The sequence below is a fragment of the Poromitra crassiceps genome, assembly GCF_964638095.1.
Source record: "Poromitra crassiceps genome assembly, chromosome: 2".
In the NCBI taxonomy this organism is placed as follows: domain Eukaryota; kingdom Metazoa; phylum Chordata; class Actinopteri; order Beryciformes; family Melamphaidae; genus Poromitra; species Poromitra crassiceps.
Genome location: NC_139624.1, coordinates 16,581,525 through 16,596,184, shown reverse-complemented (window position 1 = coordinate 16,596,184; position 14,660 = coordinate 16,581,525). Strand labels below are relative to the sequence as shown.

Genomic DNA, 14,660 nt, shown 5'->3' with positions numbered 1-14,660 from the left:
ACACATACGCACGCACGCACGCACACACACACATACACACACACACACACACACACACACACACATCACATCACATACAAACTACAAAGAGACGTTGGATTACAACCAGTTAACCCTCTCACACAAGCCAGCAAACCACTTAAAGTCCTAGCCAGCTTATAAAACTCACCAGCTAATGTACCCATCTATTAAATGTTCACCAGTCCTCCAGTGTATATGTAAAAAAAAAATACATAATGCACCATCTGAAAAAATCTACACCTGAATTGAATGGAATGATGGCATAAAAAAAATAAAAAAAAAATATATCTTTGCATGATTTTGGAAATAGAGCTTTGTGACTTGGTGTCTCCCCCTGCAGGTTGCGGTGGGGAGCTATCTGGCCCCAGTGGTTCGTTCAGTAGCCCAGGCTACCCCAGCAGCTACCCAGACAACAGGGAGTGTATCTGGTACATCGCCACTGCAGCCGGCAGCAGCATCACCATCACCATCCATGAGTTTGATGTGGAGTACCACCCAGACTGCAGCTACGACGTGCTGGAGGTGAGAGGAGACCTGGCTCTTTGTTAGCATTGCTAACTGCAACAGAGAGCCAAAGTCACGCTACCACTTCCGGGTTAGGCATTGGGGGTAGCCAATCACAAAAAGGCACCCAAGTTCAAAACGCATTCATGTAACATGCCGTGGTGGAGGTACGCACTCTACCGAGTGTCCTCTAGTTGGTGATTGTATCGGATTACATTTTTCAAGTAACCCTCCCAACCGTGCGTTTGACCCCCCCCCCCCCCTCAGGTGTATGGAGGCCCTGACCTGACGGCTCCTCGGCTGGCCCAGCTCTGCACCACCACCTCCAGCCCCATGCAGGTCTCCAGCACCGGCAACCTGCTCACCGTGCGCTTCAAGTCGGATGAATACGTCAGTGGGCGGGGGTTCAATGCCAGCTGGGTCCAAACCCAGGGAGGTGGGTGGACAACACACACACATGCACACACATACACACACACACACACACACACACACACACACACACACACACACACACACACACACACACACACACACTGGCTGTGCTCAAATTCTCTTTTTTGGTTAGGAGGGTTCCTAATTGAGCTGAACAGTCTTTACCAAAGGAAAGAATTAGACTCAACTTAAACATGACCTTGGTCTTTCAGGCTCAATTCAAACATTGAGGATTAGGGACTCAACTACAACATTGTGGTACAGTATAGTATGAACTATATAGTGGTACAGAGCAGAGATGCTCACAAGTCATTTTTTGCAAGTCCAAGTCAAGTCTCAAATCTTTGAGCTAGGGTCCAAGTCAAGTCTCAAATCTTTGAGCTAGGGTCCAAGTCAAGTCTCACATCTTTGAGCTAGGGTCCAAGTCAAGTCTCAAATCTTTGAGTTAGGGTCCAAGTCAAGTCTCACATCTTTGAGCTAGGGTCCAAGTCAAGTCTCACGTCTTTGAGCTAGGGTCCAAGTCAAGTCTCACATCTTTGAGCTAGGGTCCAAGTCAAGTCTCACGTCTTTGAGCTATGGTCCAAGTCAAGTCTCACATCTTTGAGCTAGGGTCCAAGTCAAGTCTCACGTCTTTGAGCTAGGGTCCAAGTCAAGTCTCACGTCTTTGAGCTAGGGTCCAAGTCAAGTCTCACGTCTTTGAGCTAGGGTCCAAGTCAAGTCTCACATCTTTGAGCTAGGGTCCAAGTCAAGTCTCACATCTTTGAGCTAGGGTCCAGTCAAGTCTCACGTCTTTGAGCTAGGGTCCAAGTCAAGTCTCACATCTTTGGGTGATGGGAATCTCATGTTGGCCAAGCAAGTCACTGGTGCCATTCATTTCCTTATCTCTAACACAGCATGATGTATTATAGGCTGGCTAACATGTGTAAGCTAACCAGCTGATAGCTGCTGCTGCTGCGGTCTGTTGCCTCTCTAGTGGAGAGACTAGTCTGAAGATTCAGGCCTGGAGCATGGCGTTATACAGTCCAGTTGGCCCAACCCCCGAGTCATGTGACTCAGTCCCACTCGCGGTTTATGTCCTCTATCTAGTGGGTTAATTGCGGTCGATGTAACATACAGTATGTCTACAATGTAGTCAATGTAACAATGTGACAATGTAACATATGTCTACAATGTAGTCAATGTAACAATGTGACAATGTAACATTATGCCTTTCTATTCATTCCCTGCTACCTGCACCTCCTCTGCTGTCTCGTCCAGGCTGTGGAGGCCCAGTCACAGCTCCATCAGGGGAGATCCACTCCCCCTTGTACCCCAACAACTATCCCAACAACGTGGACTGTTCCTGGGTCATCAGTGTGGATCCCAGCCACCGGGTCCTCTTCAACTTCTCTGACCTGGACATCGAGCATCACAGCAACTGTGTCTGGGACTATGTGGCTGTAAGTGACTGACACTCACAGTGTGTATGTTAATGTAGTGAGATGTGGACAGAGCTCCACCATTCATCACTCTCCATTGACTTTGTATTGCGTGAAGGTGCCTCTGGGTGACTTATGTCTCCTAGCAAACTAAATAAAAATGCCTCAAAGCTGCTGTATGGTGGGATGCACTACCAACAAGCTAACGAGCCCTGAACTAAGCTTTTGTATGCAGCAATCTTCAATTGGTGCACGTCCTTGCAGCGACCCTGCAATGACCTTGCAGGGGGGAAAACAGAAAAAAGAAACTTAACTTAATACACTTAAACTTAACTTAACATAACATACTGTAGCTTGGGGGCGTCCGGTTAGTGTAGCGGTAGATTCCCTGCCTACCAACACGAGGGTCGCAGGTTCGCGCCTCCGTGTTACCTCGGGCATCCATAAAGGCACGATTGGCTGTGTCTGTGGGTGGGAAGCCGGATTAGGGGTATGTGTCCTGGTCGCTGCACTAGCGCCTCCTCTGCTCGGTCAGGGCGCCTGTTCGGGGCGGAAGGGAACTGGTGGGAATAGCATGATCCTCCAACGTGCTACGTCCTGCCGGTGAAGCTCCCCGCTGTCAGGTAAAAAGACGCGGCTGGCATGTGTGTATGTGTCGGAGGAAGCGTGGTGCTAGTCTACGGCTCTCCCCAGATCGGCAGAGGGTGGAGCAGCAACCGGGGCAGCAGGGGGAAATTGGCAAAGTACAATTGGGGAGAAAATGGTGGAAAATCAGGGTGGGGGAAGAAAAAAACATAACATAACTTAAACCGATTCAGATTCACTTTTATTGCCACAGTATGTAATCAGATTACATAGGAGGAATTAGACTTTGTGTAAGTATGCAGCATAGCGCTCACATCAGGAGTCAGAAGACAAAAAGGATAGAAAGACAATCACAAAAAACCTCTAATCATAAGAGGTTTATTCAACCTCTTAATAAACAGTATAGATATCATTACTTTCTTGAAGCAGTGTCCTTTATGGTGTAGCAAAGTTCAGCTCTTTGGTATGGCAGCCGGCTGGCAGCTGAAAGGGGGCTCCAGCTGTCTATTGCTGCCACTGTATAAAGCTGCTGACCAGAAAAACACAGCCTTTAAGAAGGCACACACACAGAGACATTGTGTGTCTCTGTGTGTTATAGATCTATGATGGGCCCAGCATGTCCTGTCCTCTGTGTGTTATAGATGTATGATGGGCCCAGCATGTCCTCTCCTCTGTGTGTCTCTGTGTTATAGATCTATGATGGGCCCAGCATGTCCTCTCCTCTGTGTGTCTGTGTGTTATAGATCTATGATGGGCCCAGCATGTCCTCTCCTCTGTGTGTTATAGATCTATGATGGGCCCAGCATGTCCTCTCCTCTGTGTGTTATAGATCTATGATGGGCCCAGCATGTCCTCTCCTCTGTGTGTTATACATCTATGATGGGCCCAGCATGTCCTCTCCTCTGTGTGTCTCTGGGTGTTATACATCTATGATGGGCCCAGCATGTCCTCTCCTCTGTGTGTTATAGATCTATGATGGGCCCAGCATGTCCTCTCCTCTGTGTGTTATACATCTATGATGGGCCCAGCATGTCCTCTCCTCTGTGTGTTATAGATCTATGATGGGCCCAGCATGTCCTCTCCTCTGTGTGTTATAGATCTATGATGGGCCCAGCATGTCCTCTCCTCTGTGTGTTATACATCTATGATGGGCCCAGCATGTCCTCTCCTCTGTGTGTTATACATCTATGATGGGCTCAGCATGTCCTCTCCTCTGTGTGTCTCTGTGTGTTATACATCTATGATGGGCCCAGCATGTCCTCTCCTCTGTGTGTCTCTGGGTGTTATACATCTATGATGGGCCCAGCATGTCCTCTCCTCTGTGTGTTATAGATCTATGATGGGCCCAGCATGTCCTCTCCTCTGTGTGTTATAGATCTATGATGGGCCCAGCATGTCCTCTCCTCTGTGTGTCTCTGTGTGTTATACATCTATGATGGGCCCAGCATGTCCTCTCCTCTGTGTGTCTCTGGGTGTTATACATCTATGATGGGCCCAGCATGTCCTCTCCTCTGTGTGTTATAGATCTATGATGGGCCCAGCATGTCCTCTCCTCTGTGTGTTATAGATCTATGATGGGCTCGGCATGTCCTCTCCTCTGTGTGTCTCTGGGTGTTATAGATCTTTGATGGGCCCAGCATGTCCTCTCCTCTGTGTGTTATAGATCTATGATGGGCCCAGCATGTCCTCTCCTCTGTGTGTTATAGATCTATGATGGGCCCAGCATGTCCTCTCCTCTGTGTGTCTCTGGGTGTTATACATCTATGATGGGCCCAGCATGTCCTCTCCTCTGTGTGTTATACATCTATGATGGGCTCAGCATGTCCTCTCCTCTGTGTGTCTCTGGGTGTTATAGATCTATGATGGGCCCAGCATGTCCTCTCCTCTGTGTGTTATAGATCTATGATGGGCCCAGCATGTCCTCTCCTCTGTGTGTTATAGATATATGATGGGCCCAGCATGTCCTCTCCTCTGTGTGTTATAGATCTATGATGGGCCCAGCATGTCCTCTCCTCTGTGTGTTATAGATCTATGTTTTTTTGTTGTTGTTTTTGTTTTTGTTTTTGTTATGGCACTGTGTACCTATGTGGCAGCCTGTATGTCCAAGACAAATTTCCCTCGGGACAAATTAAAATAATCTTGAATCTTGAATCTTGATGGGCCCAGCATGTCCTCTCCTCTGTGTGTTATAGATCTATGATGGGCCCAGCATGTCCTCTCCTCTGTGTGTTATACATCTATGATGGGCCCAGCATGTCCTCTCCTCTGTGTGTTATACATCTATGATGGGCCCAGCATGTCCTCTCCTCTGTGTGTCTCTGTGTGTTATAGATCTATGATGGGTCCAGCATGTCCTCTCCTCTGTGTGTTATAGATCTATGATGGGCCCAGCATGTCCTCTCCTCTGTGTGTTATAGATCTATGATGGGCCCAGCATGTCCTCTCCTCTGTGTGTCTCTGTGTGTTATAGATCTATGATGGGCCCAGCATGTCCTCTCCTCTGTGTGTATCTGTGTGTTATAGATCTATGATGGGTCCAGCATGTCCTCTCCTCTGTGTGTTATAGATCTATGATGGGCCCAGCATGTCCTCTCCTCTGTGTGTTATAGATCTATGATGGGCCCAGCATGTCCTCTCCTCTGTGTGTCTCTGTGTGTTATAGATCTATGATGGGCCCAGCATGTCCTCTCCTCTGCGTGTCTCTGTGTTATAGATCTATGATGGGCCCAGCATGTCCTCTCCTCTGTGTGTCTCTGTGTGTTATAGATCTATGATGGGCCCAGCATGTCCTCTTCTCTGTGTGTCTCTGTGTGTTATAGATCTATGATGGGCCCAGCATGTCCTCTCCTCTGTGTGTCTCTGTGTGTTATAGATCTATGATGGGCCCTGCATGTCCTCTCCTCTGTGTGTCTCTGTGTGTTATAGATCTATGATGGGCCCAGCATGTCCTCTCCTCTGCGTGTCTCTGTGTTATAGATCTATGATGGGCCCAGCATGTCCTCTCCTCTGTGTGTCTCTGTGTGTTATAGATCTATGATGGGCCCAGCATGTCCTCTCCTCTGTGTGTCTCTGTGTGTTATAGATCTATGATGGGCCCAGCATGTCCTCTTCTCTGTGTGTCTCTGTGTGTTATAGATCTATGATGGGCCCAGCATGTCCTCTCCTCTGTGTGTCTCTGTGTGTTATAGATCTATGATGGGCCCTGCATGTCCTCTCCTCTGTGTGTCTCTGTGTGTTATAGATCTATGATGGGCCCAGCATGTCCTCTTCTCTGTGTGTCTCTGTGTGTTATAGATCTATGATGGGCCCTGCATGTCCTCTTCTCTGTGTGTCTCTGTGTGTTATAGATCTATGATGGGCCCAGCATGTCCTCTCCTCTGTGTGTCTCTGTGTGTTATAGATCTATGATGGGCCCAGCATGTCCTCTTCTCTGTGTGTCTCTGTGTGTTATAGATCTATGATGGGCCCAGCATGTCCTCTCCTCTGTGTGTCTCTGTGTGTTATAGATCTATGATGGGCCCTGCATGTCCTCTCCTCTGTGTGTCTCTGTGTGTTATAGATCTATGATGGGCCCAGCATGTCCTCTCCTCTGTGTGTTATAGATCTATGATGGGCCCAGCATGTCCTCTCCTCTGCTGGGGCGGGTCTGTGGTACCAGCCTTCCTCCCTCCATCACCTCCACCCAGAACACCATCTATGTCCGCTTCAGGTCCGACTCCAGCCTCAACCACCGCGGCTTCAGCGCTCGCTTCTCTGAAGGTACCCCTCATTTTGCCTCTATGTGTTTAACCACTGAAATATGGGTGAAAGATGAAATATGCAGTACATTATAATATAATATGATCTTGAGTCATGACAGACCAGCCGACTGAATATTGACATGACCGCTAGCCTGCATACTTACACTAAGATAAATTCCTCGTATGTATTCTTGCATTATTGTGGCAATAAAAGTGATTCTGATTCTATAGTTGCCAGCAGTAGTGGGATGCCCCTTCAGATGTTTCTAAATCCAACTTGAACATTTTGAGTAATCTTTTTCCTTTGGTGGCAGCTTGTGGCGCTACCGTCACAACAGATGACGTGGGCGGAGCCATCCAGTCACCACGGTACCCAGCTGAATACCCGGCCAATCAGAACTGCAGCTGGATCATCAGAGCACAGGAGCCATGTGAGTTGGCTAAATCAACTTTAGAGCTCCCAAACAAAATGTTCTTGTGCACATGGGTCAATATTCATCAGGATCAGGAGTAACAGCGTTGCACAGCACAACATTTGCAGCGAGGTCATTTCAAGTGATTCATGAAGTTGCTGTGGTGGTGGCTACCACCACTGTGGAGACACTTGACCATGGCAGTATTGTCTGGTGACCCAGGTGTATTGCATAATTCAACACCTCCGATCATCACAAATCACATATGGAAAAGAAAACCGTTCGCGGCAGCAAAAGTCGCACACCTGTTTCTATGGAAAGCACTGAAACACGCTGCCAGATGGACGGTATAGCTCCACATACGTTTCACTAAACCAGTCGATCTGGGAATGCAGTAACCAGACCCGCTGAAGGAGGCGGGCACTTTTTCCAAGCTACTTGGCAGGTGATTGGATGACCCATCTGTCTATCACCGCTGGTGGGTGTTAACTTCAACCAATCAGATCGCCGAAGGTGCCTGTGCCTGATCTCCGTGGTATTCATTGATTGAGTCCTCACCGTCGTAAAGTCACCTTCGAAGCATTTAGTTAGATTATAACGAACTAGTTGTGTGGCTTAGCCTTCCCAAATGTTGAGGGTCGTTTTTTAGAATTTAATACATAGAATTGGGAACGTTACATTCAATTTCATTCAGACTGCCTGTCACTTCCGCGGCGGCAGCCATGTTGACGAGTGAAAAGAACTACAAAGACCATGTACCCACTACTTGCCCAGACGAGCCTGAGCCCGCCTAAGGCTGCCGCTGATTCGTCGGGCCGGCATGGTTCGGCCAATCATCTTAACTGCCTGTGCATGACAAGATGGATTACGTCGAGAGAATCTCTTTTGATCTCGCGAGGTTATCCATCTTGCAAGCAAGGTTACTGAAACACATTGCAAAACATACTGTAGCTTCCAGAGATATTTTGAAATTAATGCTGTTGATAATAAGTTGTAAATAGGCGTGTGCCATATCGTGGCGTTATCGATATATCGTTGCAATTCAATATGATATGGTGGAAAACTTCATATTGTGATGTGATATAATAATGGCAATATTCCGACTTGTTGATGTAATGGCATCACACCGTTGCGCACAGCAACAACAAGCATGGCTGAAAGCGGCTCCACGGGGGAGGAGTTAATTCCAAAAAGGGGAGTGACTTCAGTAGTGTTGTGTGGGAGTGGTTTGGTTACAAAAGAGCAACAAACCACGGTAATATTTGAAGGCAAACTGTTACATTTATGCTGACATCTAAAACTATAACACTTATTTTGTTGCAATTGTATAGTTCTTGAAGAAATGAATAATAACATATTTTTCTGTATTTTGTCATATCGTCAAGCATATCGTTATAGCAGAAATACCCTGAAATATTGTGATATTAGTTTAGGGCAGGGGTGGCCAAACTTTTTTGGTTGTGGGCCGCATACAGAAAAATATAAGGAGTCGCGGGCCAAACAATATTAAGCGCGGCAGTTTTCGTGGCAAAAAAAATTGGACCAGAAAACCCTTGTGCCATCAAAAATTTAATTTCTACCTAAATAAATATATGACACATAGTTTATTGATGTGCTCACCTATTACAATGGGTATTTCTGTATGTTTTCAAATTTTCTTTTCCTGTGCCATCAGGTTAAGACAGATCATTTAACATAACATTAGTATTAAACATTCATTCAGTATTATTTTATTTTTTTTAATAAATAGACCAGGTCAGGCTACTCAAGTATAACCCATTTTCAATGGTTTTAAATTCGTTTTTTCGTTTTCGTTTTCGTTTTCCGTTTTAAACTTTTAAACAGAAAAACGGAAAAACGTATTTAGCAGCTAAATTCATGGCGGGCCACTTAAAAACGGGCAGCGGGCCGCCCCTGGTTTAGGGCCTAAGGGCATACACATATATATGCCTATATATTGTATTGGACTTCACTTGCAATTTTGTGATTTAGTCTTTTAGATATGTTCTTTTTATTTTCTGAATATTGATATGACTGCTATGGTGCATACTTACACCAAGACAAATTCCTTGTCTGTAATCTTTATACATATTGTGGCATTAAAAGTTATTCTGATTTTAAAAATGTCAACCTGTTCTGTTTCTGTGGCCAGTCAACCATGTGACCTTGTCCTTCACTGACTTTGATCTGGAGATGGTCAACTCTAACTGCTCCCACGATGCTGTGGAGGTCCTGGATGGAGACAACTACCAAGCCCCTTCTATAGGTACCTGTGTGTGTGTGTGTGTGTGTGTGTGTGTGTGTGTGTGTGTGTGTGTGTGTGTGTGTGTGTGTATGTGTGTGTGTGTGTCTGTGAGCGCGTCACGTGTGTGTCACGCACACGCGCAACGCACGCGTGTCATGTTGCTTGTGTGCGCGCGCGCGTGTGTGTAGTTTGGTGATGGTGGAGTTCATGCTTGTGGCATGCTTGTTCTTGCTGATTGGCTATTCACCAGAGATTATAATGATATAGTAAACGATGACATCTATACATAACATCCAAAATGCCAGATTTGATAGAAGTAAACAAATATAATTAGCAGTCATTGAGTTAGTGCAATCATCTTGTCAGATTGAGTTTAGCTGGATCAATGTGCTGATACTGTATGTTCTCTTCAGGTCGTTATTGTGGTAGTCAGATCCCACAGCCAGTCACGTCCTTCAGCAACGCCCTGGTGGTCAACTTCTTCTCTGACGTCTCCATCTCCAAAAAAGGCTTCCGAGCCACCTACACTGCTTCCACCTCCAGTAAGACCTCACACAACTTCCCATCTCTATCTCTCCCATCAATATATTGTCATCATAACTGATTACCCTAAATTCTAAATGGTTGTTTTGTGGTGCTGGCCTGGCCTGTCTCCCTCAGGTTGTGGAGGAGCTATGGTGAGTGAGACTGGTGCCTTCAACAGTCCCAACTACCCAGACGCCTACCCCCCTAATGTGGAGTGTGTCTGGACCATCCAGAGCTCACCAGGGAACCGCCTCCAGCTCTCCTTCATGTAAGTCCATGCTGACCTGTGACCCCCGGCACACACAGTCCACCCATCAGTCCCTCGAGGAAGTTGTGATTTTGCGATTAGATTCAGATTCACTTTAATAGCTGCAGTAAGTAATCAGATTACAAATGAGGAATTTGACTTAGTGCAAGTCTGCAGCGCATCGGTCACATCAAGAGTAGAAGACAATGCAATATAGAAACAAGCGCAAATTTGTAATAGCTGCGAGCACATATGCAATGCAGGAAGGCAGGGGCAGCCCACACTACTCTGCCACCCAGCATTTCGCCCGTCTGGTGTTCAACCAACCTAAATTCTCTCATGTCACTCCCCTCTTCCGGGGACCTTCACTGGCTTCCCATCTCCGCACGCATCAAATTCAAGACACTGGTACTGGCTTACAGGACACCAGACGGCTCCTCTGTATCTACCATCTATGGTCAGGTTCCAAACCTCGCACCGCTCCCTCCGCTCCCTCACCCTTGCAGATCACCTCGCCCTTCCCGATGGCGATCTTCTCGTCCCTGGCACCACAATGGTGGAACGAGCTCCCCACTGCTGTCAGCGCGGCCCAATCTTTCAGCCCGCTAAAGGGTGGTGAACCTTTTGTGGACCGACCAACCAATCAACGAACCAACAGTGATTGGTTGCGCCGGAATCCTGCCGCCACCAATCAGCAACGACTTGAGCAATCAGGCACGCCCACCCAACCTGACACTGTTGACTTTTGAAAATGAACCACTCTCTCATTGGTGCTACGACCTGTCAGTCATGCAATTGTTCCCCCCTCAAAACAGCAGCGGGGGTTGCGAAGTGGCACAGACTCATTTACGTAGTATGCGGAGCGCAGCGATTCAAAGCAATATTTGAGCCTGGGGAGAGACTACGCTCTTTCCAACCCGGGCATCAGCTTTGAAATCAGTTGGCCGGTTGTTGAGCTCTAAGCAGCTATGTTAACGTTACGTCAGTTCCCGGCTGTAGCGCAGACAAAGAGTATTGAAGGCAAGAGACAAAGCTCTTGTGCTGCCAACCTATTAACGTTCGGTTCTTATCAATGTACTGTAAGATCTTTGGCGAAGAAACATATGACGTGCGACTATACAGTTTTTAGAACTTTGTAATAGAACACCAATAGAGAGCCGCAGGAATGAGTCCGGAAAACATCGATGCTAATACTTCCGGGTTCTTCACTGTTTCTGTCTATGGGATTTCTGAATGGGTTTTTGGCGCAATCCTTCAAATGAGGTCTGTGGTTAACGCAAGCTTATTCAAACGCGAACCAGTGTTCAGCAGGATAATCTTCACACATGAGGACCACTTTTATGAGTTTTGAAGCTTTTACGTGCCGTTAAAAGGGCGGCTAGCTAGCAAACGGCTAAATGAGACTACACTGTTGAGTCGACGGGGATATTATACGTCAATAACGTCATCACTTCAAAGGACGAACCCGGAAATGCTCTTTCCCTCACCTGGTTCAGCCCGGGGTAATCAGTGCACAGCAGCGCACACATCAACAACACTCCTGCAGGTTGAGTGGTGACGTGACCGTGGAAGCCTATGCGACACTGTGTGTAGTCCTGGAATAGCTTAGCATCAGCTTTTTACTTCTACGGCTCGCATTTACGCTTCAAAACTCAAAGTGGTCCTCATGTGTGAAGATTATCTCGCTGAACACTGGTTCGTGTTTGATTAATCTTGCGTTGCCCAGAGACCTTATTTGAAGCATCGCGCCAAAAACCCATTCAAAAATCTCACAGTGAAGAACCCGGAAGTCCGGGACTTCCGCGTTCCGACTACAAAAATACGTCATCCCTGCGGTACTCTATTGTTATTCAGGTAGAAAAACTCTGAGTGTAGGGCGGCTTTACATTTGGAAGAACACAGTCAAACTAGTCCTTTGTGTTTGGTTGATGTTCAGTATTCACTAGTTGGTGAAGATCATCGGTGTGTGTTCTTCAGTCTGTTCCAGCTGGAGGGAGACTCTCTGTGTGCTCATGACTTCCTGGAGATCAGGGAGGGCAACTCTACAGGCCCTCTGGTTGGTCGCTTCTGTGGAAACTCCCTCCCCTCCAACTACACATCTGTGATTGGTCACATCCTCTGGGTCAAGTTCCGCTCAGACGCCTCCATCAGCGGAGCCGGCTTCAGAGCCACCTTCTCACACTGTGAGTGTGTGTGTGTGTGTGTGTGCGTGTGTGCGTGTGCGTGTGTGCGTGCGTGCGTGTGTGTGTGTGTGTGTGTGTGTGCGTGTGCGTGTGCGTGTGTGTGTGTGACCCAAAACAGATCCACTCCAAAATCTATCCGCCCTGGAAATTACTTAGTGCTGAGTGCTTAAAGGGACACTTCACCAAAACACATTGCTGATTTATTTTGCACATCATCTCACACATCTGAAAACTGTCAACAGTTTTGCAGACATTCATTTAGTTTGACGGCTATTAAGAGGTCATTTGAGTGAGGTTGATGCCACTCATGTCATCAAAGTTTTTGTTTGTTTGTTTTTTTACCGTTAGGCAAGTAAAACTATTTGGTTAAGGTTGCTTGGAAAAGTTGCTAAATGGGGCTTTAAATTACGTTCCAAAGATTGGTTATTAGGGTTAGGAAGTACAACAATTTGGTTACTCTACAGAGCAGAATGCTGGAAAATAACAGAACAGGACATCCCTAAATGATCTACCTTCCATACATCATGCCTATGAAAAGTCATGCATATTTTCTGGCCAAGCAGCATCTCCAACACAATGGAAACTGCTATTCCCAAAGTTGCTTTACATTGGACCCCAGAGGGCAAACGAAAGAGAGGGAGGCCTGAAATAACATGGAGCAGGACCACTGAAACATTTTCAACCCCTAACCTTAACCTTAACCCTAACCCTAACCTTAACCCTACCCTTAACCAAATTGTTTTACTTGCCTAACCGTATTAAAAAAAAAAAAAAAATCAATGACATGACTGGCATCAACCTCACTCAAATTACCTCTTAATAACTGTCAAACTAAAGTAATGCCTGCAAAACTGTTGACAGTTTTCAGATATGTGCAAAAATAAGTCAGCATTGGTTTTGGATGAAGTGTGGCTTTAGGTGTTGGGCCTGCGTTGGTTGCTGTACGCTGTGCTGTCTTCCCTCCTCAGTGTATGGTAACGATGTGACGGGGGAGGCCGGCCAGATCGCGTCCCCCCTGTACCCCCGCACCTACCCCAACAACGCCCGCTACCGCTGGACTGTCACCGTGGACGGGGACAGCTTCGTCCAAATACGCTTCCTGGACATGGACATAGAGGACCTGTACGACTGCTACTACGACCAGCTCGAGGTAGGTAGGTGTGTGTGTGTGTGTGTGTGCGCGTGCGCGTGCGCGTGCGCGTGCGCATGCACACACAGTGTGAGCGAGTGAGTCATGACCATAGACTGTATATAAATATGGATGTAGGCATTGTGATGTCACCCATTGGTTTGTGAACTCCGTTGGCATTTTGGCCGTCACCATCTTCTTCTTCTTTCTTTTTTTGGTCAGACCCTGCCTGCTATTGGTCCGTGTTCGGCGAGCTGCTCGATCATTGGACAGTCGACCTGTCAATCATGCCCCAAAGCATAGTCTGTTTTATCGTCTATTTGACTCTAAATAGAGTACCGCAGGGATGACGTATTTTTGAAGGTTTAACCTGAAACCTCGCCGCCATTTTGGTTCATCAGGGAAAAGGTCTATGGGGATTTCACTTAAATGCATAAAATAAGGTAGTTAACAAAGGTTTATGGGAACGCAAATTTGGGTTCAGCAGGATAATATTCACGAACGTTAATCACTTTTATTGAAGCGTTTTATACTACTACTATGTATACTGTGTACTGTATGTATGTATGTATGTATGTATGTATGTATGTATGTACGGTATGTATGTATGTATGTATGTACGGTATGTATGTATGTGTGATTCATCAGGGAGATTCTACAGTAAGTTTGAAAGAGTTAAGACAGGGATACTCGACTTGCTTTGCCCAGGGGCCACTTTCGTGAAATGATAGGAGGCCAGGGGCCAGTTAATAAACAAACAATATACATTTTTCTGTAGCAGATTGTAGGTTTTTGGGGTGTCAGCTGGAGTTTAGTCTGACAATGTTGTGCACACCGGATAGTTAGTTAGGTTAAGTTAGTTAGGTTAAGTACATACATGTGCCTGGGTAGCGAGCAGATGGCGGTATTTGACAATTTAGCTGGAGCTCAGTCAAACTTTATTTCACGTTAGTTTTTATTGTGAATTAGATTCTAATTCACAATGAAAACTAATGTGAAATCATTAGAAAATGGTCGGGGGGCCACTCTGTACCCTGTCGCGGGCCGCAGTTGGCCCCCGGGCCGCAAGTTGAGTATCACTGACTTAAGAGATGGTGCAATGTTTGCAGCCAGCCTCCTCAAGTGGCAATTCGTGGAGCTGCTGGTTTTTGGCACTTCCGCATACATCCTCATTTTTCCGAAGCGCAGGTTGGGGCTTGGTCATGATGACTCGGT

The 14,660-nt window shown here is 46.6% G+C and overlaps 1 protein-coding gene across 1 annotated transcript in view; it reads left to right on the top strand.

The window, feature by feature from the left end:
* Positions 1 to 14,660, top strand: part of cubn (cubilin (intrinsic factor-cobalamin receptor)) — a gene marked incomplete at both ends in the record, with an annotated part of 130,031 nt that overhangs the window by 44,557 nt on the left and 70,814 nt on the right. The window contains 10 exons of the mRNA XM_083654411.1: positions 362 to 543; positions 793 to 961; positions 2,218 to 2,399; positions 6,566 to 6,722; positions 7,018 to 7,134; positions 9,269 to 9,382; positions 9,775 to 9,903; positions 10,022 to 10,154; positions 12,111 to 12,316; positions 13,285 to 13,466. Of these exons, the coding sequence (XP_083510537.1) occupies positions 362 to 543; positions 793 to 961; positions 2,218 to 2,399; positions 6,566 to 6,722; positions 7,018 to 7,134; positions 9,269 to 9,382; positions 9,775 to 9,903; positions 10,022 to 10,154; positions 12,111 to 12,316; positions 13,285 to 13,466 (1,571 nt within the window). The remainder of the gene's footprint in view (positions 1 to 361; positions 544 to 792; positions 962 to 2,217; positions 2,400 to 6,565; positions 6,723 to 7,017; positions 7,135 to 9,268; positions 9,383 to 9,774; positions 9,904 to 10,021; positions 10,155 to 12,110; positions 12,317 to 13,284; positions 13,467 to 14,660) is intronic.